The sequence below is a fragment of the Mustela lutreola genome, chromosome 9 (assembly GCF_030435805.1).
Source record: "Mustela lutreola isolate mMusLut2 chromosome 9, mMusLut2.pri, whole genome shotgun sequence".
NCBI lineage: Eukaryota > Metazoa > Chordata > Mammalia > Carnivora > Mustelidae > Mustela > Mustela lutreola.
The window spans coordinates 93697663-93719417 of record NC_081298.1 but is presented as its reverse complement, the minus strand read 5'-3'; the positions used below and the strand labels follow the sequence as shown (position 1 = coordinate 93719417).

Here is a 21755-nt window from a genome sequence, read left to right as displayed (position 1 = left end):
TCACTGTCACAGAAGAATTCACTTCTACTCAAGGAAGTAGCAAGCACTTGGAGGATGGCAGGTCATTTGTCAGCTATTTGATCTCAAGCAGTTTAGTTAAGCTACCTGTGTCTCTGTCTCCTCACCTGTAAAATGGGAACATGAAGCCCCTAGCTCATAGGAGAGACATAGGGTCACGTGCACCGAGACCAGTAAAATGCCAGGGCTCACAGTGAGCGCTCAGTCAATGTCCGTTCTTCAGGTACCAAGTGCAGGTTCAAGGATAAGACAAAGAGACTTCCTGGAGGAGTTCACAGTCATAATGGGAAAGACAGCAATTGATCTAGGTGGCAGTCAGGGCTGTGAGAGGCATTGGTGGGGCGCCGGCCTCGTGTCAAGGAAGGAGCAACCATCTGGGCTTGGGGCAGCGTCAGAGGACCTGAGCTAGGTCTTGAAGAATGAGTAAGAGTTTGCTGGGTTAAAAATTGGGAGGGAATGCATTCTAGGCAGAGAGAGCATAGAGTAGAAAGGCCAGGAAGAGCTCCACAAAGGTTGACAAAAGTTGGTGAGACCAGAGCTAGTCTTAGAGGCCAACTAGGGAACAAAGCAACTGCAAGCTCCACAGGAGTCCGATCCACAAAAATCCGCAGCTGTCTCCCAGTGTCTACACTGGAGATCAGAGGAGTGACATGACCAGATCTGTCTGAGGCAGGGTGGAAGGTGAGGGAGGTCAGGAGACGAGAAGGGGTGAGGCCAGTTCCTGGGAACATCTCCAAGAGAGATTCAGAACCCAGAATCCGCGGGACTGGAGGACGGATGGTTTCCAAACTGACAGGCAATAGACACGTGCTAGTGCAACACCAGAACCAAGGTAGGCAAAGAGGGGAGGCCTGGGTCAGGGAAGGATAGCACAAGGAGTTCAGTTTGGATAGGATGAACTGAGGAGCCAATGATGGAGGCAACCTGGGGGAGACACCTAAGACATGGCTAGACACGTGGAGCTCCTACGAATTGAAGGTCTGGAAGCTTCTCCAACATGGGTGGTCCAGGGAAGGTGAGGGCACCCCAGTGCCCAGAGAAGAGGACACACAGACAGACTGTCAAGACCATCAGACTTAGAGGCCTGGGAAGCCCCTCAAGTAGGAGCAGGAAGAGTAGAAAGAGGCTGCAGGAGACCCTGGAAACAGAAGTAGCCTAGGGGTCAGAGCCAGAAGGGCTCTCAGAAGGAAGTGATGGTCAACAAACCCAGCAGAAGGGTCAAGCAGACCACCGGACAACTAACCCAGTGACCCCAGCAAAATGAGCCACCTCCACAAATCCCACAAAGAGCCCCAACTCCCCCACACTGGAGAAGCCCTGTTGGCTCAGCTCCCGGCTCTCGGCCCCTGGTCTCGGACTCCCTTCCCACCTACCAGAAAAGGAGTCCTTGTCCATCGAGGGCAGGTCCCGGGCCTGGTACATATAGCAGCGTAAGTGGTAGCGGTTCCCATCTGTACCAAGGAGGAAACAGAGATGACATGAGCAGGTAGGAGCTGCTGAGAGCAGCGGCTGGGGTGAGGGGAGTCTCCCGCAGGAAGGGCCACAGACGAAGGGTGTGAGCCATGGAAATGACACATGTCACATGTCACGCTCTGTGGGAGTGAGCCGCTCACAGGATCAGAGCAGACCGTGGCCCCTGACCAGGGGCCTGGTGAGAGCTGGGGAGAAGGGGATGGAGGAGAAGCCAAATAAATGATAGGGGCAGCCAGAATGCACAGGGCCCTGAACGCCCGAACTCAGGCACGCCACACGCAGCAGGACATGCACGTGTGTGAATGCACACACACCTACACACCCCCACCAAAGACACACACCCACCACAAAGCACCTAGACTCGATTCTCCTAGCCCCCATACAAAAATGCATGAGGCTACACACCTGTCGACCTCACCCTGCTAGACACCGCCAAGTATCACTTACAGTCAAAGATGCAGGAAATCGTGGGTCTGTTCACGCCGAAGCTCAGGGTGGACACGGACATGGAATCGTCACTCCTGTCATCTACCACGCCGCCCTGGGGACACAGAGCTGGTCGTGACCAATCCTGACCTCAGAGCTAGGGGGAGTCATTTGCCCAAATCAGGAGACCTCTAGACAACACTCCTCAGCTGCTGAGAGCTGGGCCATTGGCCTCTGATTTTACTGTAGGGTACCACATCCTCCTACAGCCTCCCCAGATTCCAGTGTCAAGTCCACAGGAAAACTGTTCTCCCTCTCTGGTGGAGACCGGACATGCCAGAATGGGATATTGAGTGATTCTGGCCCAAGAGGTTAGGGTCTGATAGAAGGAAGGATTCTAGGGCAGAGAATCCAATGGGGATTTTTCCACTGGGATGAGTTAAGAGAAGCCAAATCGGGGGACCTATGTCCACTCCCTGCACATCTGGACACTGGGTCCTAGCTCTGGGGGAGGCTGTGCTATGTCATCACCACCTCTCACCTGCTCGCACTAAGCTGAGGGCAAAAGAGGACGCAGGCTGTGGCCAGGACAGGGACATGAGCAAGAGGCAGGGCCCGTAAGCACTCAGGCTCAGAGGCCAGTCTGCCAGTGTATGGCTCACGAGACTAGCCAGTCAGTCCTCTCGCTTTGTCCTCATTCGCACTGGGCTCTAACTGCTGAGCCGTACACCAGCCTCCTTGGACCACGTGCCTACCGCCCAGGTGTATCCGGAGCCAGCTCGGGCACACTGTGGCCCCTCTCTGGCACCTTGCATGATTTGGGGGACTTCAGGGACCCAGCATGGATCAAGGCCCCCACAAGAACAGGAAATGTACTGGTTACTCCACAGCCCAGCCTCCAGATTTGGCTTTCTTGGCAAGCCCACCAGCATCCTGTGGCCCAGAGCCCAGCAAAGGGATGGGGAGAGCTGTACAGTGTTCCCATGCTGTCCACTCTCTCTGCAGCCTCTCCAAGAGATTTCTCCAGGTCCCTCGCCTCTCTCTTCCCTACCATCACCTGCCTCACTCTCTTGCCCTATTCCTGTTCCCAACACACAAGCACACACACCCTTGTGTGTGAACAGAAACTCTGGGCTCACCACCAATGGCCTGTTCATCTGGCCCAGGCCCACACAGGATGGCCGTTTGCCAGGACTTTCCACCCTGCCACCTGGCCACAGCCATCTCCCAGGAACCCTCTCTCCAAAGAGAAGACATATGGCCACTTCCACATGGTCCTCTCCAAGTCACACCCATTCTCGGGGCCCAGTCCTAGACCCCTCATTGGAGAAGTCCCCCTGAAAGCCTGCCTTCCCACTTCTGATCTGCCCACACCCAGAGCCAGAACCAGCATCGTTATCCAGAGCCCAAATCCTTCATGCGTCCTCAGTACTGAAGGATCCTGATCAGACCTCAGTTGACCTGCGCCATTTTCCCGTTCACCACCAAGGCTTCCCTCCCCAAACCCAGCGCTAAGCATTAGGCAGGCCATGCCCCTTGAAGCTGGCCAAGACTCACGCCTGCTCCATCACAAGCTCTTTCTCTTCCCTAGCCGGAATTGCCTTTGACTATCCCAAACCCCTCCATCTTCAGGGCATCTTAGGACACCAAGGGAAAGCCTGCCCTGGTCACTCTAGGTCAACATAGAAATGCATCCTAACATATGCCAGGTCTTCCTCTGCCCCCTTCCTGCAAAAGGGACCCTAAGACACACATGCAGGAATAGCGGGTCTATCTACTCTTCCAGGGGTCTCAGCGAGGTCTAGCTTCAACCAGGAAGTCTCTGGCACCCACCACAGGACACCCCCCTCAAAGACCCCCTTGTTTTGATCATAACGTCAACACAAGCTCTAGAACCAGATTTCTGGGGCTCCAATTCCGGTCCTGCTATATATTGGCTGTGTGACTTTGGGGAGCTTGCTTAACCTCTCTGAATCATGTCTGTAAATTTGGAATAATTCTACAGTATCTATCTCAGAAAGTTGCTGTGATTATTAAGGAGATACACTGTGTGTTCTTAGCACAACTCCTGGCACATAATAAATGCTCAATAAGTGTTTGCTAGTAATGATCTTATGAAACAAATAAGGCACAGTGGGTTAGAGGCTGGGTAGGGCATAAACTGTAAATCTCGCAACTGTTCTCAGGGGTGGTATTCATATACCTCATATTTGTTCAAAATTATTCCAGAAGCTGGAAAAGTGGACATTTCAGGAGCCACAGCCCTGGGCAGAAATCAAAAGCAATCAATCAAGCAATCAGTCTCTCAACACACACATACACACACATGCACACATGATAAAGCAGGATAACAGGGAGGGTGTCATACTACAGACAAAGAAAGACCCTGAAGAGGATCCTCTCTCCTGAGCAGGTGCGGACCCCAAGCATCCTGGGTTCCCCCCAGAAAAAGCATTTGGCCCCACAATGCTGCACTGGCATCCCGCCAGAGCCCACACCACATCCAACAGCTAACGGCTCCCAGTTTCAGGATCTGCAAGGCCGCACATAGGGCTGGACCTGGGGGGCCCTGCAGGCCACCCCAGGTGAGAGGCACAGGACGCCAAGGAAAGCAGATCAGAACACTGGAAACAGGGCTTGGCCAGCCCCCCCCTTCCAACCACCCGTATGTAGCACATGCAGACCAATGCACCTTGGTGGGAGGGCAGGGGTTCTGGCTAAAGGCAGGGTGCAAGGCCCGGGACCCGGTGGCCCTGCCATCTCAGCCTGCCAACATGCTCGTGCCCCCCACGAGTTGGGTGCTAAGGTAAGTGAAGGGAGGAGATTGCCTCTGCCTCCCACAGCCTCCATAATGCCTTCGCCCCCTCCCAGCACCTGCAGAGACCTCCGTGATTGCTGAAGGCTGCCAGCGCACTTCCCGAACACTCACCTCCCATCTCCTCCAGATGGCCCCCACCCCAGCTGCCTCCCAGAAGCGCCACTCCCACCAGAACTCCTCGGTCTGGGGCTTTGGCAGCAATTTCTGGGTCTCTGTCCAAGGGCAGTCTGCCCTCCTGTGATCAGAAAAGGTGTCCCCCTCCCTGGGATTTCCACAAAGGAAATGGATGGGTCCTGGCCCTCAGAAACAATGTCCTTCAGAGGGAGGAACCAGTATCCCCTTGGGGAAGGCCCCTCACTCTGCCTGGGCTTTTGCACCTGTCCTGCCCCCAGAATGGAGAGCACAGGACCCTCCACACCAGCCCCAGTCCCCAACCTGCACCCCCAAGTATGGACTTGCCTCCTCCTTCCCTTCTCCCCCAGCTCAAAATGTCAGATGCCGATGGCTGAGAAGAAGCTGGGAGAACCAGGAGCCAGGCTGAGGGACACCCACTAAGTTCAGTCCCTCCCAGGAGAGCCCCAGCTCCACAGTCACTCTGGTTCCCAGCCTGGGCAGAATTCTACCCACACCTCTGGCTGATGTCTCTCCATCCTCTGAGCCACTGGCCTTCACAGGGGAGGCTGCTCTGCACACATCCTCTTCAGGCCCTGTGAGCAGACAGGGAGGCCAGCTCTCCCTCCCAGCCCAGCCGCGGCCTCTGAATTGAGTCTCCAGCAGTCTGGACACCCGCCAAACACCTCCATCCTCGATGACTTTTATGCTTAAACCAGCTGAAATCTTCTAGGGACCCTTTCTTGCCCCCACATTGGTCTCTCTACACTCTTATTTCCCTTCTTTTTCCTAGATGTCTAGACTCATCCTCGAGGTCTCTGTGCAAGAATGAGTTAGCCCCCCCCAGGGGCTTCTGCGGTAACCTGAACCCCCTCTTACCACATCTAGCACCCCTCTCACTGTTGACTCGTCTGTGCCCTCCCACTGAGGGCTCTGGGAGATTTCTGTCATATGCCCAGCTCCCCTCACCCACAGCAGGTGCTCAGCACACATCTGGAGAGCAGATAAATGAAAGAAGGAGGTCACCTCAGGAGAGAGCAACAGCGTGAGCTACGGCTACAGCTCATGAAGGAGGCCAGCCTGTCACCCAGGTCAGGGGATCAGTCTGTCTGATAACAGGAAACCCCATGTCACACTTCCTTCATCCTGAGGTACATTTCAGTTTTCAAGTGTAGGCATGCAAGTCTCACACACCAGAATTTCTCTCTAGGCAAACAATGAAGCCACATGAAAACTTGATTTGGGAGCCTCTGGGAGGCACCTCCTTCCTGTCTTGTGCTTTGCTGGATGTTTAGCAGCATTCCTGGTCTCGACCCATTAGATCCCCAGGAGTTCCTGCCCATTCAGTTGTGACTACCAAAAATATCTTCAGACATCATCAAATGTCACTTGAGGGACAGAGTGGGGGATAGGAACTGCCCCCTGTGGAGACCCCTGGTGAAAATCTAACACTATGGGGCACCCCTTTCCCACCCTTGGCAGGTTCCTAGCATTTAAGCAGCACTAGTAAATGGTGCTAGTGGTGTCCTTTTCAATCTTAGAACTCTCCAGTCTCACACTAAAATAATACTTTCCTCCCTTTAATCTCTTGTCTCTTTAAATCTGGAATCCGTCACCTTCTCTCTGCCTCAGGGCCTTTCCACAAGCTGTTCTTGCCACCTAGAATGCCCTTCCAGGTGAGCTAACGTGAGCTCTTGTCTCAGCTCAGTCACCACTGAGGCCTGGATACTGCTGTGGCTGCCATCCCTTCAGCAGCAGCGCCCACTTAGCCTCTCCTAGCTCTCTCCTGCATCCATCCCTCCACGTGTACAGGCAAGGCACATACGCTCCCCTATCTCCTGCACCCAGCCCAGCATCAGGCACTTAGCAGTCATCCAGTGAAGATTTGTCACAGAAAATGAATCACCAGCATTCCTGCCTGGAGCCACGTGGGCAGCGATCAGACCTCAGGTCTCAGGGGAAAGTTTAGGAAAATGCACATCAGACCACACCCTCTTTCGGTAAGCTGTTACTACAGAAAGAACAAGGGATAGGGGTTCACACACATACACACACACACACGCACACACACACACACACACACACACTGTGGGGCCATGTCTGGGGTGGAACAGAATGGGCTGTACCCTCAGAAGGTCCCACTCAGGAAAGCTTCCTGGAGGAGGGAAAGAGAAGAATGTTGGCATAGGGGAGCAGCAGAGTGCTGGGCGCCTGTGCCCCCAGAGCTCAGGGGAAGACTCAGCGAAAGGGGCAAATTTGGGGCACAGCAAGCTAGGAGAGGAAGGCCAGCTTGCTTCTGCTCTCGCTCGGCATCCTGGGCAGAGAGAGCCAGGCCGCAGTGGCAGCTGAAGCCTCGCTTTCTGTCCACCCACTCTCCCCCCACCCCACTCCATACACTCGCTCTTCCCCAGCCCCAGCAGGCCCCGGGCATTGGGTTTCCCACAGCCACATTCCTGCCTCGATAGCTCATGCCTATGCGACTCCCAGACTGTGGTCTGTGGCCACACACTCCATCCTGGGGCTAGCTATGTAAGGGATCCTGCTGCTCGCCCAGGGGACTGGGCAGCATCCAACCCACCATGGCCCGGCCGGCGGCCGCGGCTCCTGTGAAGAGCCTGAGCTGAGGAGTGCAAGGAACCCTCTCCCTCCCAGACAGTGCAGGGCTGCCCCCGGGGTCCCCAGAACCAGGGGCCAAACCCACCTTGTCTGCTAAGGACTCCTGCCCCAGGATCTTGGTGTGGCCCCCACACCAGGAGGAGGTGGGCAGATTCTGGGAAAACACGCTGCTTAAGAAGGGGACCCCACAGCCCACCTAAATTGGATCCAAGACCAAGCACTAGACCGCTAGCATGTCTGAAATTCCTCCTGTCCAGCTGGTTGTCGGTCACACACACACACCTCCTCCCTCTGGCAGGGGTGTGACGCCTCATCCGAACAGGCCCGGAGGAAGGACAGAGAATGAAGGGGCAAGACCAGCGGTGGATGAAGCAAAAAGACAGGCTGAGCAGAGGGTCCCCCGGGCTGAGCAGACAGAGGACAAAGCCCCCATCAGCCATGCCGTGATGGTTAGGAAGGAAGCAACAGAGTTCTGGCGATAGCTCAGGAGGCTACCGGGACGCCCTCTGTCCCATCAGAGTCAAGCAGGTGGGTTTCGGGGACCAGCCACCCTCCTGGCTTCCGAGGAGAGCTCAGTGCCAGTACCTGATGAACCAAGAGAGCACAGGTGACAGAGCTGTTGGGAAGAATGCTACTACAGGACCCTTATCTCTTATGTAAACAGGACCAGGGGACCCCCCCCAACCCAGAGCAGTAAGTACTGGAGCTGGCCTGCCAGGCTCCGAAGAGCAAATTAGTAAGTTTTCAGGTGTATTGCAAGGCAGCTGTTAAACACAGCCATCTGTAATAATTAAGTCATATAAATTTATAACTACAGAAATTTAAAACAGAGGAGATGGGGCGCCTGGGTGGCTCAATCAGTTATGCGTCTGACTCACGATTTCGACTCCAGTCATGATGCTGGGGTCCTGGGATCAAGCCCCGCATTGGGCTCTGTGCTGGGTACAGCACCTGCTTGGGATTCTGTCTCTTTCTCCCTCACCCTCTGCCCTTCCCCCACCCTCTAAAATAAATAAATAAATCTTTTTCGAAAAGGTAATAAATCCTCGAGCTCATCACTTCCTAATTATTTTACGACTTTTGACTATTGTTCCGCTCCTGAGGTTATGTACAGCTCACGGATACGTGGGTTGGAAATGCTACAGAACCCGCCGCCCCCTGCTCTCTGGTCGACTCCTCCCATCTCCACTCTCAGGGATGTCACACTGCTAGTTTGCAACCGGCCACGGCGGGGACATTTACACCACGGAAACCAGCAAATACGACAAACCAGACTGGGTTTGGTTTTCAGATTTTTTTTTTTTTTTTCTGGAGAGCCAGTTATTAAACGCTGACCAGCACGCCCTAGGCTGAGCTGCCAGGACCTCTTCTCACTGCTGGCTTTGCTGCGACAACCAGGTAACAGCCACATCAGGTAACATGCTATCGACCCCGAACAACCCCACCACTATCCAGAGCAGTTTTCTCAGTGCTCATGGGAGGAAACACTACTAGAATCCTTATGGCTTGCCTTCTCTGTACCTCCATTTGCTAATCTGTAGTAACAAACCCCACCTCCTAGGACTGCTGGGATGTTAAAGAAGATAATACACAAACAGGGCAGAGGTAATGCCTTGCACCATAGGCACACGCTCTAGGATGACTGGTAGATGCGGCTCAGAGTGAGCCTGAGAGTGAATCTGTTCACCTTTGCAGGGCCTGTGGTCTCTTCTGCAACTCCTCGGCTGCCCCCAGAAAGGGACAGCAGCCACAGAATGCAGACACAAATGAGCCTGGTCACGCACCACCAAAGCCCCATCTACACAAAACAGCTGAGGACAGACGAGGCTCGTACGCTGTGGCTTGCCGACCTCTGCTCTGGAAGGGGGTGTTATTGTTTTTGCTCTGTTATCAGCTCCATCCTGAAAGTGAAGAAACTGGGGTCTGGAGAGGTCAATGCCTTCCCTAGGGTCACATAACAAAATTAACTGGCAGAGCCAGGGGAAGGGGTGTCCCCCAGCAACCACTCCGGGCTCTTCCCGGCTTCGGCTTCCACAACAGGACTGAGCACCTGAGTGGGACTCCGGGACGGGACAGGGCTGAGTGCCAAGTCGTGGCCTTGGGGAGCCCAGGACCCACGTCACTGCCCTGGCCGCCCAGCCTCCGCTTCTAGGGAAACCCCACACAGGCTAGAGGGCCAGGACGAAGGAGGAGAACACTTTAAAAGATGGAATTTGGGAACACAGACCTCCCTTCCTAATCAGGGCTGATTGCAGCCTTAAGTAGAATAGCAGGCAAGGGTGCAACCCCGTTTAATTTACAGCTGGAGCCGAGGCTTGGAAGCAGCTGCAAAAATCCTTGCACAACTACGGGCCAGCCCCCCGGGAGCTCGGGGATGGAATCAGGAAACCTAGAGAATCCACAGTGCCACGTGTGGGCTGGTGCAGGCGTCTGTGCGTACACGAGTGTGTGTGCGCGCACGTGCCCCTCTAGACTTCCCTGTACCCAAATGAGGGGTTTACAGAGAATGTTCAAGCAGGTTCTGCCCCATGCCAAAACGCCTCAGTAATTAGGATGACTGTGCATCCCCCTTTGTCTGGGACAGCCCTAGCTTACGCTCGTTTCCCACCATGATTAGTACAATAAGTTGTCACCCTAGCCATTGTGGATACAGATCCCAGTGCATGTACAGTGACACACACGGGGGCCCCACTGCATCTGCCCATCTGTGACATGCCTTCCTCTGCACCCGTGTCCGCCTGGGGGCTGGCATTTTGTCTCAGGTACATAGACACACCGTTGGCCCCTCCAGACTTCAGTGTCCAAATCTGGAGTCAGAAAGATGCTGGGGTCCACCAATTTAAAGGAATTACCCAAATGGTCTTCCCATGGGGGGCAGCAGGAGGGCCAGGGAGGCCTCTGCTTGAGTGGCCAGCCAGTCTTCAGTAATCTCTCGCTTGCACAAAACCAGGTCTAGAACAGGTGCTCAATTAGCATGTATAAGAAACAGAATCCATGGAGACATAGAATCGCTTCCCTCGTCTATGCAGACCAAGTGGGGATTTGGGTTACTTAATGAGGCCAACCCCTCTCACCTCCCAGATGCTGCCCTTGGTCCAAGTGCCACTCTGGGAACTAGGCCCGGGTACCCTGCCTAGAGCAGGGCTTCATCCAGGTGCAGGAACGGGCCCTCCCCTCCTCCCCCATATCTCACTGCCTTTTCTGGCAGCTCAGATCCCAAATTACTCCTCTCTAGCACCAGCCTCTCCCTGCCTGACACCCCTTTCTGCACTTCCAACTCCCAGCTGCCCATGTCTCCTATCCTCAGGCCTGTCCCCGTAGATCCTCTCCACTTCAGGTCAGGACTCAGACATCAGACAACCAACAGGAGGCCTCTTGGGGTGGGGGTCACAGTGCCAACCCCTCTCTACCTGCCCCACTGCTCCAAGGAAGCCAAGCCACATGGCTACACAGGAAAAGTGGTGCCAACAGCCGAGGGGTCCAGCCAGCTTCCCAGGATCCTCTCTAGGACCCTCACTTGATGGCCTTCTCTAGGAGGACATTATGCCCTGATGGGAATATGAACTTGGGAACAGAGGACAGAAGAGCCCATTGTATGGCCTTCATTCTAGAACTGACTCACATTATGTGTCTGGGCAAACCCCTTCTCAGGGCTCAGTTTCTTCTGGAGTAATACTAGGGGCTCAGAGTTGTTCCAGAACAGCACTGCCCGACAGAACTTTCTGCAATGGTGAAAGCATTCTATAGCTTCACGGTCCAATATGGTAACCATGAGCATGGTGTAGCTACTGAATGCTTGGAATGTGGTTGGTGGGACTGAGGAACAAAATGGTCTTATTTTAATTACTTTAAATGTAAATTGAAATATTCTCAAGCAGCTAGTGGCTACCGTGTTAGACAATGCAGTTCTGGAACCTCAGTCTCTCCAACTGTAAAATGGGTATAATAATAGAATGCAGTCTTCTGGAGTCACCGTGAGGATAAAATGAGACCACGTACAGAGAGCTTTCGGCCCAATCTCCGGCCATGGTAAGATGGATTTCAGTAATTCTTATTCTCTTTGGGTTCCCAAATTCCCTTGAGAACTGAAGAAAACCACAGACCTTAGGCCAGAATTTACACATCACAAACACACATGCCAATGGGCACGTACACACATATCCCACATGTGCACACCTCGTACTCCTTCATACACACGTGCACATACAAATCACACACACGGGCCTGTGGCACACATACTGTGTGTGTGCACACATCAGCCATGTGCTCCCACATCAGACATACTTGCGTACACGGATCACACCCGCACACCCACATCTACACCTCCAGTTTCAAGGGGATCCAAAGCCAGGTGGGGAGTGCCTTTCAAACACGAAAGTTCCTTCCAGCTCTAAAAATCTCCAAGGCTCCAAGCACATGCTGCCGAGTCTCCGTCTCCTGCCCTCCTGCCCAGGCTCAGGCATCTCAGAAAAAAAACCCTTCCTAACACTCAGGGCCAAGCACAGAGGCAGGGCTCTGGAAAAAAAATCCTTGTGCGTGGAGGGCAGGCCCAGGGCAAGGGCGACAGGATGGATTCTGTGAGCTCATCCCAGCAGCCGTCACCAGAGTTCCCAGAGAGGCTGGTGGCGTCGGAAAGGGGTGCCTGGGTGGGAGCCGGCGGCGGCAGCAAGGGGTGTGGGGCGAGGAGAGGGAGGCTGGAAGGAACGCGCTATAATAGCAGCTTTGTGCTCTGCTTCCCGGCTCCCTGGGAACGCCAGGAAGATTATGAAACCGGTGTCTTTGGGAATGCCAGGATATTAGCTGGAAAAAGAATAATACGAAAATAAAATAATGCTCGGGATGGAGACAGCAGACGATTAGCAGACGGAGCCAGGGCCTCCCGCTCCACGGAGGGAGCCAGGCTTGGCCCCAGCAGAAGGTTTCAGGGAAAGACGGCCCGTGCTAATGAGCAGACGGGGCCTGCCTTCCAGCAAGATGTCTTCAGGAGGGAAACTGGCAGGCAGGGCGCAGCCTGCCGGTGGACCCGTGGGCCGGGAGAGGGATGGGAGGAGGCGAGGAGGCACCAGGGGCCTGGTCCTCAGGCCCAGACATCCCGAAATGTCGGGTTACCAGAAAGACCACCTGGCCACCTTCCACGGTGCTTCCCTGGACTCCTTCGATGTCTGCCTCCCAGACCCTCCCCCAGGGAGTCTCCCTCATCAGGCACCATGATTCTGGAATGACTCCGATTCTACCCTCCAGGACCTCAAAGATGCAGATCTTGTAGAATTCATTTGTGTTCACATGGGATTACCTCTCGTCCTAATCAAACAACAGTTCCCCGTAGGCCAGGCCTCCACCATCAGATCAGGGGATCGTTAGAAGTAAAGATCACTGTTGTCTCACCAGGGAGCAAGGAGAACATGTCATCCTTTCCTGATCCCCTCTCTGGGACCCTGACCACACCTTCCCCTAGTCATGGGTATGCCCTGCCTCTCTGAGAAAGGCATCCAAGTGGGGGAGCAGGTCGATGTGACCAACTCCCCCTCATCTTTGTGATGTCCGACATGCTTCACATCCTCACCCTTCAAAGGTGGTCCTTGGACTGGCAGCATTAGCGTCACCTGAGTCCTCTTAGAAATGCAGACTCCCAGATTCACCCAGACACAGAACCCCAAGTAGGCATTTTAACAAGACACCCCCCACCCCGACACCACATCACTCCTATGTTCACTCAGCCTGAGAAGCACTTCCTTACGTGTGTCACAGCTCCCCTCACAATGACTCTAGGACGCAGATGCGTTAACAGAGTTGCAGAAGGGGTAAGTGACCTGTCCACAGCTATGAAGCACAGCTAGCAGAATTCAGACCAGACCTGCTCCACTCAGAAAACTTGCCTATCCCACCATCCTCCGGCCAAGACAATCAGCAGACATCAGTGACCAATAGGCAAGGCCAGCCCCCAAGACAGCAGCAGGGTCCAGGAACCCAGAGAACCCTACCATCTGTTCCCAAGATGCAGGCTGGACATTAGTCCCAGTGCCTTGCTGGGCCATCAGTACCTCCTAGGACAAAGAACAGCAGATGTGGGGACAGGAGCACATCTAGGAGACTGTGAAGGAGAGGGTGTGCATGTGTGTGTGTGTTTGCATGTGTGTGCGTGTGTGCGTGCACGTGTGTTGGTGCTGATGGAGGTTGGATTCACTGGAGCAGACTGGTCCAGATAGTTACTGTCCAACGGGCCCATGGCCCTGTCCAAATGCTGGCCACATCTAAAGGCTTTCCCAAACTGTGTCCTCCTGATGCAGGTCTGTGGGATCCAGCCTCTCCAACCACTGTCTGCCTCTGGTTCTCTGTGTCAGCCAAGCTCCCCCAGGACTCCTAGGGCTTCACTTTGTTGGTTTCTACTATCACAGGCGAGGCCCATCTGCTTCTCCATCAACCACCTCCCCACGTCTGTGGACTTGACATTGGATTTCAGTGCTCCCTCACAACACTTTCTCCCACATAAAGAATAAACGGATTGGTTTCTCTGTTTCTGGGAAGTGCCCCCCTTCATTCTCCAAGTCACCGAGCCATGAAAGCTTGGCAGTGGGTCCCCAGCCTTGCTCATCTTCTTCCCCCAGATCCTGGCCAGCCCCAGAACCCATCCGCGCTGCCGTCCATGTGTCTCTGGCTTCCTCCGGTCTCACGTCCTCTCTCCCACGGCCCTGGCCTCCCTGCCCTGGGCGGCCTGGCAAGCAGCTACCAGATCCGCCTTCTTCACACAGCACTCAACCATGTGTCAGACTTGCCAGGGCCAACCATGAACTCATTGCGGCCCCAGGCCCACCCAACCCGCCCTGCGGCCCGGCGATGGGAGAAGCCCTACCACGCACCCAGCAGAGCCTGTGGGCCCATCTGACACTCCCCAAACTTTGCCACTGTACTCCCCTCTACCCTGGCCCCCAGCTCCCACCCCAGATGGTTACCTCATCCCAGACCACTAACCAAGACTCCAGGGAGTCTCCCGATGGTCTCCACTCTTCCACCCAACCAGCTTCCACAGCTACTTGACTAAAGGCCCTGAACCCTGGCTCTGACCAGAGCACTCCTCTGCTCAACAATCTACACCAGCTCCCTATTGCTCATTGAACAGAGTCCTGAGCCACTATCAGTAGCTCTTTGCCCAGCACTGTTTGTGGGTTTTTTGTTTTTTGTTTTTTCATTTTTTTCCTTTCCAGATGTTCTCCTCCCCATTCTGATGGTGCTGTCAACTACCAAAAAGGGGCATGACCTGGAGTGACCAATCAGAACATTCCACTCTTCACACTCGGGCTGGCATGGGCACATGACCCTGAGAGCCAGTCAGTCACACCCAAGGCTGTCACAGCATTATGGAGAAAACAGCACTCTCCTCTCTGTGGTCTCCAGCTGTGAGGGAAACAGAAGATGCCAGGTGGGCTGTGCTGTTTTACCCAGAAGGCTTTGCTGACTGTAAAGTTGATGTCAGTGCCATCTTTGTTACCACCCAGAGAGAGCCAGTGTGAGAACGAGGCCAAGACAGAGTCCCAGCTCCAGCTCTCCTGTCCGTCTGAGTCCTTAAACTCCTTTTCTCTCTGTAGCCCATTTCACTGAGTTTCTGCTCCTTAGGGTTTCTACTCAGGCTTCTCAGACCTTGACTCTGAGCTCTGCCAAGGCCTTTATTCCCCCATCCCTCAGCTGGAGCCGCAAGACCACCCCTAGGCCCTGCCTGTGCCCAAGCCAGGCCCTTTCTGACAGGACAAAGGGAGCCAATGCATACCACCTCTGCCCCACAAGACCTTAGCTGAGGCTGCTCCAGCGGGAGCAGCAGTTTCCTCCCACCCAGCCTGAGCACGAGCCCAGCAACCTGGAGCTCTGCTCTCTCCTTCCAGGCCCCTCACAACTTGGCCCCAAGACATCATCAGACATCTGAGATTATCTGGTCCCCGGAGGGTTTCCTCTCCAACACTGCCATCCCGGAGCTGGCCCACTATCAAGGCCTAAGGGATGGAACACCCTCACCTCGGGCCACCACCAATCTCAACTACCTTCCCCGTATCCATCCTGTCAGACCCTAGACCTGCCCTCTGTGCTCCCTGGCTCAGGGCAAAGCCCCACCACTTCTCTCTCCGACCAAGTCCTCACGTACATTCACACACAGAAACACACACACAACTGGTGCGTATAGACACACTCAGGTCCCATCAGCTATTGAAGCTTGTGGGACTTGCTCTCTGAGTCACAGCCCAAAGCCCCAGAGCCTGGGCAGTCCTCCCTGGATTTCAGCGGAAGGACCTCATGCTGGGCATCTCCTCCCACCTTCAGGAATCTCCAGACCAAAACAGGCTGGAGAATGGCCCTACTCAGACTGTCCAGGATGGGCCTGCTCATCTTTGGGGGTAACACATCAGCCAGACCATGGTACCCTGGAGATGTCCCCAATTTTACTGGCCCCTGAAAGTGTACTCTATGGTAGGACCACCAGCCTGAGGTTTAGTTTCTGAGGTACATCTCTCTCCCAGAATCTCAGGGATGCCATGAGACGGCTTCTGTCCAACCAAGGAGGACTCCCATCCAACCAAGAACATTCAGGAGTCATTAGACCTCTCTGGCTGCTTCTGGGGGCTAGGTCAAAGCCTCTCAGACCCACCTCATTGGCAGCCAGCTTCTTTGAGAAGAACCAGGTCCCTTGGCTCTAGTCAGAGGGCAGACCTGTGACATTGGTCTGACCAAGACCCTCTCTGTCTGCTCCCATCTTGACTACACAAAGCAACAGCACATCTCCCGGTGCCAGGAGTGGAGGAGGACACCCAGACGGCCATTCACTTTCCCCATGGGCAACTGCAAAGGAACTGAAGCTAAGGTGACCAGCTAGTGTTCCATCCCAAGTCCCATCTTGGGGGCTCCCGCTCCAGCGTGAACAGCCCCGGGGAAGCAAGCTGCACCTCACTGACCCACCACAGGCCCAGGGACATACCAGAGCCCCCTCAAGGGCAAACACAGCCGCAGGGCCTGTCTTCTCCAGCGGCTCCATGCGGCGGCGCCAGCGGCGGCGGCGGAACGCATCTGTCTTGCGGTACTCCAGGTGGAATTTCCAGCCGAAGAGTGAGGCATACTCCCAGCCCTCACCCTCCGCTTCCGCCTGCCTGTGCTGCGTGGGGAGAACAGGATAGACTCAGGCACTGCTTGGCGGCCCCACAGGGAGACCTCGAGCTGGGCTCCTGCAGCGCCTCTCCCCTCTCCAAGCCTGCCCTCCAGGATTCCCCACCCACTCCACAGCAGCATCCTCCAGGTGGGAACAGCTGGGAAGGCCACCTGGAGGAGGGGGCCTCTGAACAGCTTCTGCAAAGAGTCCGAGTCAGAAAATCAGGAGGGAAAAGGTTCCCTGGGCTGCGGGAATCCGAGGAGCCAGAGAGGGCAGGTAGACTAAAGCAGCAAGGAAAACCCTCGGCTTTGGGTTTGTTTGTTTACTTGGATTACGGGTGGATTTCATGAATCCAAGGTTTTCTTGTCATTTCCTTTTTCTTCTTCACATCCCAGCTTATAAAAATAGAAGTGGGTCAATGAAGATTCTGTTTCCCGACTCCAGCTGTTCCTCCCTGAGGCTAGGCCTAGGTCAGCTGTCCTAGCATTTCCTCTAGGAGACCCTTTCCTAGGCATGGAGGGAGGCCTGGAACCCCCTTTCTATCCAGCTGATGACCTGACACTGTCCTCAGGTGCCCCTAGCACTAAGCAACAGGAGCCAGTTCTGGAGGGCAGCTGCCTCCCTCTCCAGGAAGGATGTTGGGGGTGATGGAGCGGATAAGGCCCCCTGCCTGACAAGGCTGGCCTCCATCCCCTGGGTTCCCCTACAGGGAGAGTGGAGTCTGTCCGGTTAATGTTGCCCTAAAACCTTGCTTCTGTCTGGACCCAGTGACATCTCTCTCTAGATTCTCTATGCCCAGAAAGAAAGGAAGAAATCTAGTCATGCCAAAGGCTATTCCTAGATTGAGGGAGGCCTGGTTCTTAGGCCACAATTCAAATGTATGCTTAAGAAAGAAGAACAGGGGGCGCCTGGGTGGCTCAGTGGGTTAAAGCCTCTGCCTTCGGCTCAGGTCATGATCCCAGGGTTCTGGGATCGAGCCCCACATCGGGCTCTCTGCTCGGCGGGGAGCCTGCTTCCTCCTCTCTCTCTGCCTGCCTTTCTCCCTACTTGTGATCTCTGCCTATCAAATAAATAAATAAATAATCTTTAAAAAAAAAAAAAAAAAAAGAAAGAAAGAAAGAAAGAAGAACAGGACACAAGAGGGACCAGGAAGGCAGGCACCGAGACTGTGCAGGACATGGGTCTCTGGAGGTCTTCAAGAGCGGGTGCATTATTGTGTTCACTCCTACGTGCCCACTCCATGCCTCTGTCCTGGGGGTATCTGGGCGCACCCGTGAACATGTGGGCTCGCACCACATACACCGTGGCAACCACAGCCAATGACACAACTGAGGGCATACAGACCCCAGCCCCTTGCCTCCAGGTGAGGACGAGTCTCTGGTGCCCCAGGTGCACCCCTCTCCACACCACAGCTCACACCAGAACCGGCTTGGCCTGTGCCTGCATCCTGGCTCCAAGCCCCCCGAGCACCAGCTTCAGGAAGCTCCATGCAGCCAAACACCTGTCTCAGACTCCAGGCCACAGACCCCATCTCTGCAGGTCTTGGTGCCTTCCGGGTCTGATGTGTGATCCCAAGTACTATCTCCTTGCACAGTCATGGACACCCGGGGCTTTTCTGTACGTGAGCATCTGGCATGGACTGGTATGACCTGCACTGGTGCTGTGACCTGTGAGCAGCAGGCATGGCCTGGGCGTCATCCATGAGCATCTGGAGGGAACCCATGTGCCTTATACGTGTCCTGAGCACCCACCCATGTGTCTGTGCACACAGGCATGCACATGTGTCCAGCAGGTCTCCCCCAGCCAGGGCCTCCCCCACACCCCCATACCATCTGCTGGACTCACCCGCTTCAGGGCCTCCATCTGGCTGAGGTCCCTCCTGCGCAGGCGGACCCAGCGTCTCCGCCGGTGTGTGTAGTACATCTTCTCGGCAGGAACCCAGTGCTTCGGCTTCCGATCCGGGGGGATGGTGATACTGTACTCCCAGCCTGGAGGAAGGGCTCCTGTCGGTCACCACCTGGCCACCCCCCACATCCTTGCAGAGGCTATTTCTCCCTCCGAGACACGGTCACAGCTCATGAGGGACCACTGACTTAATCTGACTTATTCTGCAGTCATAGTTGAGGGCTAATCCAGGAAGTCCCCCAGAGGAAGAAGCCCAGTGAAGGCAAGTGCCCCACGGCATGAGGCCTTGCACTCAGGTGTCCCCAGCATGCCTCTTGAGCTTCCTGGGGTGGGTCTCACCAGGCCCCACGTGCTGCCCACCTTGCTCATCAACGGCCCGATTGAGGTCTGTGGACCACTCTTCATCTTCCCACTTCCAGCCCAGTGGGCACTCAATGTCATCCTTGGGAAGCACCTTCTCCCCATTCTAGAGTGACACAGGCAAGCGTCAGCAGAGACAGACGTCATCAGGGCAGCAGAAGAGATGCAACTTGATAACACACATCCTTGAAGCCCCAGGTGGGACCCCAGATCAGCGTCCTTCCCTCCCTGGACCTCACACCATCTCTCTGGAAACCAGAGCATGAAGATGGGGACATGGGAGCAGGGGAGAAAACATCCTACCTCCTCTGAGCCAATGGGTCCCTCCTGAGCCCCAAGGTCCAGGACCCCAGGAAATCAAAGTCCACCTATCACTGGGGCAACCACGCACCACATCCGTGTAGTTGTCGCTCATGTAGATCCACTGGCCTCCAGGGAGCCGAGTCTGGTTCTCAAACACCTCCTCCACGAAACTCAGGTGGCCTGCATCAGTGTCATGGAGCAGCCTGGGTGTGGGGGTGGGGGGAGGGTCAGAAGCTCTGCTGAAGAGATCCCCCCACCCCCTCCAGCAGAGCAGTCCTGGGGCCTCGGCCAAGCCTCCTGCCTCAGCCTTATCCCACCAACAACAAAAGGGTAGAAAGGAGAGGGAAAAGGGACAGAGAGTCAAGGCAGATAAAGCAAAAGGACACTCAGGGGGTCCTAAAGATACTCCTGGACAGAAAAACATGCCGGCACCCAAGATACAGAAAGAGAAAGACACCAAAAAGAGAAAGGGAACCAAAGAAACCCAAAGCCTGGTGGGTTGTTGATGCTCAACAGGTAGACAGTTGTTGAAAGGTAAAGTGTGATCAAGCTGCACACTTAAGATTCATGGACTTAGTATAATATATGCTATGCTTCAATTTAAATGAAGAAAAGCAAAGAACCTCAGGTATTGAACATCAACCAAACAGGAAAGAAAGGAGAGGAAAAAGGGGTGGGGACGGTTTTAGGGCAGGATGGCCTTGTTCTGAGAAGCACAGAGAGAGAGGAGGCTCCTTGGGCATGGGAAGGGTTAACACGGGGAGGAGGAACCAGGCTGTGGCCTCTGGGAGAAGAAGGTTGCAAAGAAGGGATGCAAAGTCAAACAGAGGCCAACTAGTTCAATAGTAAAGGACTTTCCCATTGTTGGAGCCTTTCCAGAAACAATGGCACCTAGCAAGCCCCCAGCCCTGGAAGAGTTCAGGTGGGAGCCCCTGTGTCCAGCTTACAGGCAAGAGGAGCAAGCAGAAACATTAACAGGACCGTGGCCTTTCAGAGAAGGGACCGGGGCAGAGGGGGACCCCCATCCTCCCTGCCCCTGACTCACGTCTTCTCTGGACACACGAACCAGTCTCCAGCCCAGGTCCAGCCAGCTGAGGGGCGGAAGCTATCCTTGGGGAGCTTGATCTTGCCCGTGACATCAGAAAACTTGGGGTAGGTGAGGCCTGTCGTGCCCCAGTTCCCAACGAGGGCCAGTTTGGTCTGGTTCTCATACTGAGGAGCAAGTGATAAAGAGAAGTAAGTGGGGCCCAGAGCAGCTTGAGGGCAGCAGGCAGGCAAGTGCAGGCTGGCAGGCACTCACGGTTTCAGCAAAGACAGACAGCTTCCCCTCAGCAAACTGGTTGAACTCCTTCTCATCCACAGAAAGCCCAAACCAGAGCTTCACCCGTATCTGCACCGGCATCCGGGCTCCGGGTACCCCCTCCATAGGGTACTGCGTACCAGAGAAAGACAGAAAGCCAGGATCACCTTTAAGATCAGGATGTCTCTACCGTGGCAGGGACTAGGTATAGCAGCCTGATGCCTAGATATGTGTCATTTTGGAGGACTTTCCAGAACTCACAGAAAGGGAGTGTATAATTAAAAAGGCTTCTCCACACTTGCCAAGATTCCAGTTCTCTCCAAAGAAGACTGCTTCATCCCCATCTTGATGGTCTCTGCAAAGCCGAGCCAGGCTGAGACCCAAATCCCCCGTTCTCCCCTCTCCCACCATGTCCCCATTTCTGTTCTCTTCTAGAATGACCCTGCCCAATGGAACTTCCTGCTACAAAACAATTTATATCACGGTCCAATCTTGTAGCACTAGCCTCATGCGGTGATCGAGCCCTCGAAATGCAGCAGGGTGACTAGGGAACTAAATTCTTAGTTTTATGTCATTCTAATTATTTGAAATGCAAATGGCCTCTTACAGTGGCCATACTGGACAGTGCAGTTCTAAAACGTGAATCTTTGAACGTGAATCTAGAACGTGTATCTCTGAAGGAGATATAATGATCCAGGACTGGAAGAGGAAGAGGTTAAGACCTCCTCCTTAATTTGCAGTTTGTTTTTTTTTTTTTTTTCCACCCCCTCTCGGGTTTGGGGGGGGAGGGGGGAGGGGTATTTTTGTTATTTTTGTTTTGGCTAGATGTGAGCCTACCATCTGATATCACTACCCTTTCAAGCGCTTATCAGCATGTTAGCCACTCGTCACTGGTCCTCAATCGCTTATTACCTTGAAACTTTCAGAAGCTCTGCCAAAATGGAATAACCACGACAGCCCAACATGAAACACTTATTCTCCACAACTACTTCACCGTTTGACTGAAATCAACAGTCAGCTGCGGCCTGACGAGCCGGAGCGCCTCCCTCTCCCGACCACACGTTGTCCCTTCCAGGAAGGAGACAATTAAGCCCGCAGGTCTCATGAGCCTGAGCCTGGAGGGGTAGGTACGTCCTCTGTAACACGGGCTGAGGGAGAGGAAAAAGGAGCTTTGGTGGGTTCAGAAGAGGGAAGCGGGGGTGACTAAGTAAGAGGTTGCCAGCAGGTTCGGGAGGCCCGGATCCCCAGAGGGAGAGCCCACGCCAGGTAAGGGGAAAAGGAAGGGGTGCGGGGCATGC

The 21755-nt window shown here is 54.6% G+C and overlaps 1 protein-coding gene across 23 annotated transcripts in view; it reads right to left on the bottom strand.

Moving 5' to 3' along the window:
• DYSF (dysferlin) overlaps positions 1 to 21755 on the bottom strand; it is a 204044-nt gene that overhangs the window by 84245 nt on the left and 98044 nt on the right. For all 23 annotated transcript variants that reach the window (XM_059188015.1, XM_059188016.1, XM_059188024.1 and 20 more), the window contains 8 exons: positions 20458 to 20589; positions 20203 to 20369; positions 19246 to 19360; positions 18855 to 18960; positions 18435 to 18577; positions 16422 to 16595; positions 1939 to 2032; positions 1392 to 1469 (listed from right to left, as the gene is read on the bottom strand). In XM_059188015.1, coding sequence (XP_059043998.1) covers positions 1392 to 1469; positions 1939 to 2032; positions 16422 to 16595; positions 18435 to 18577; positions 18855 to 18960; positions 19246 to 19360; positions 20203 to 20369; positions 20458 to 20589 — 1009 coding nt within the window. The remainder of the gene's footprint in view (positions 1 to 1391; positions 1470 to 1938; positions 2033 to 16421; positions 16596 to 18434; positions 18578 to 18854; positions 18961 to 19245; positions 19361 to 20202; positions 20370 to 20457; positions 20590 to 21755) is intronic.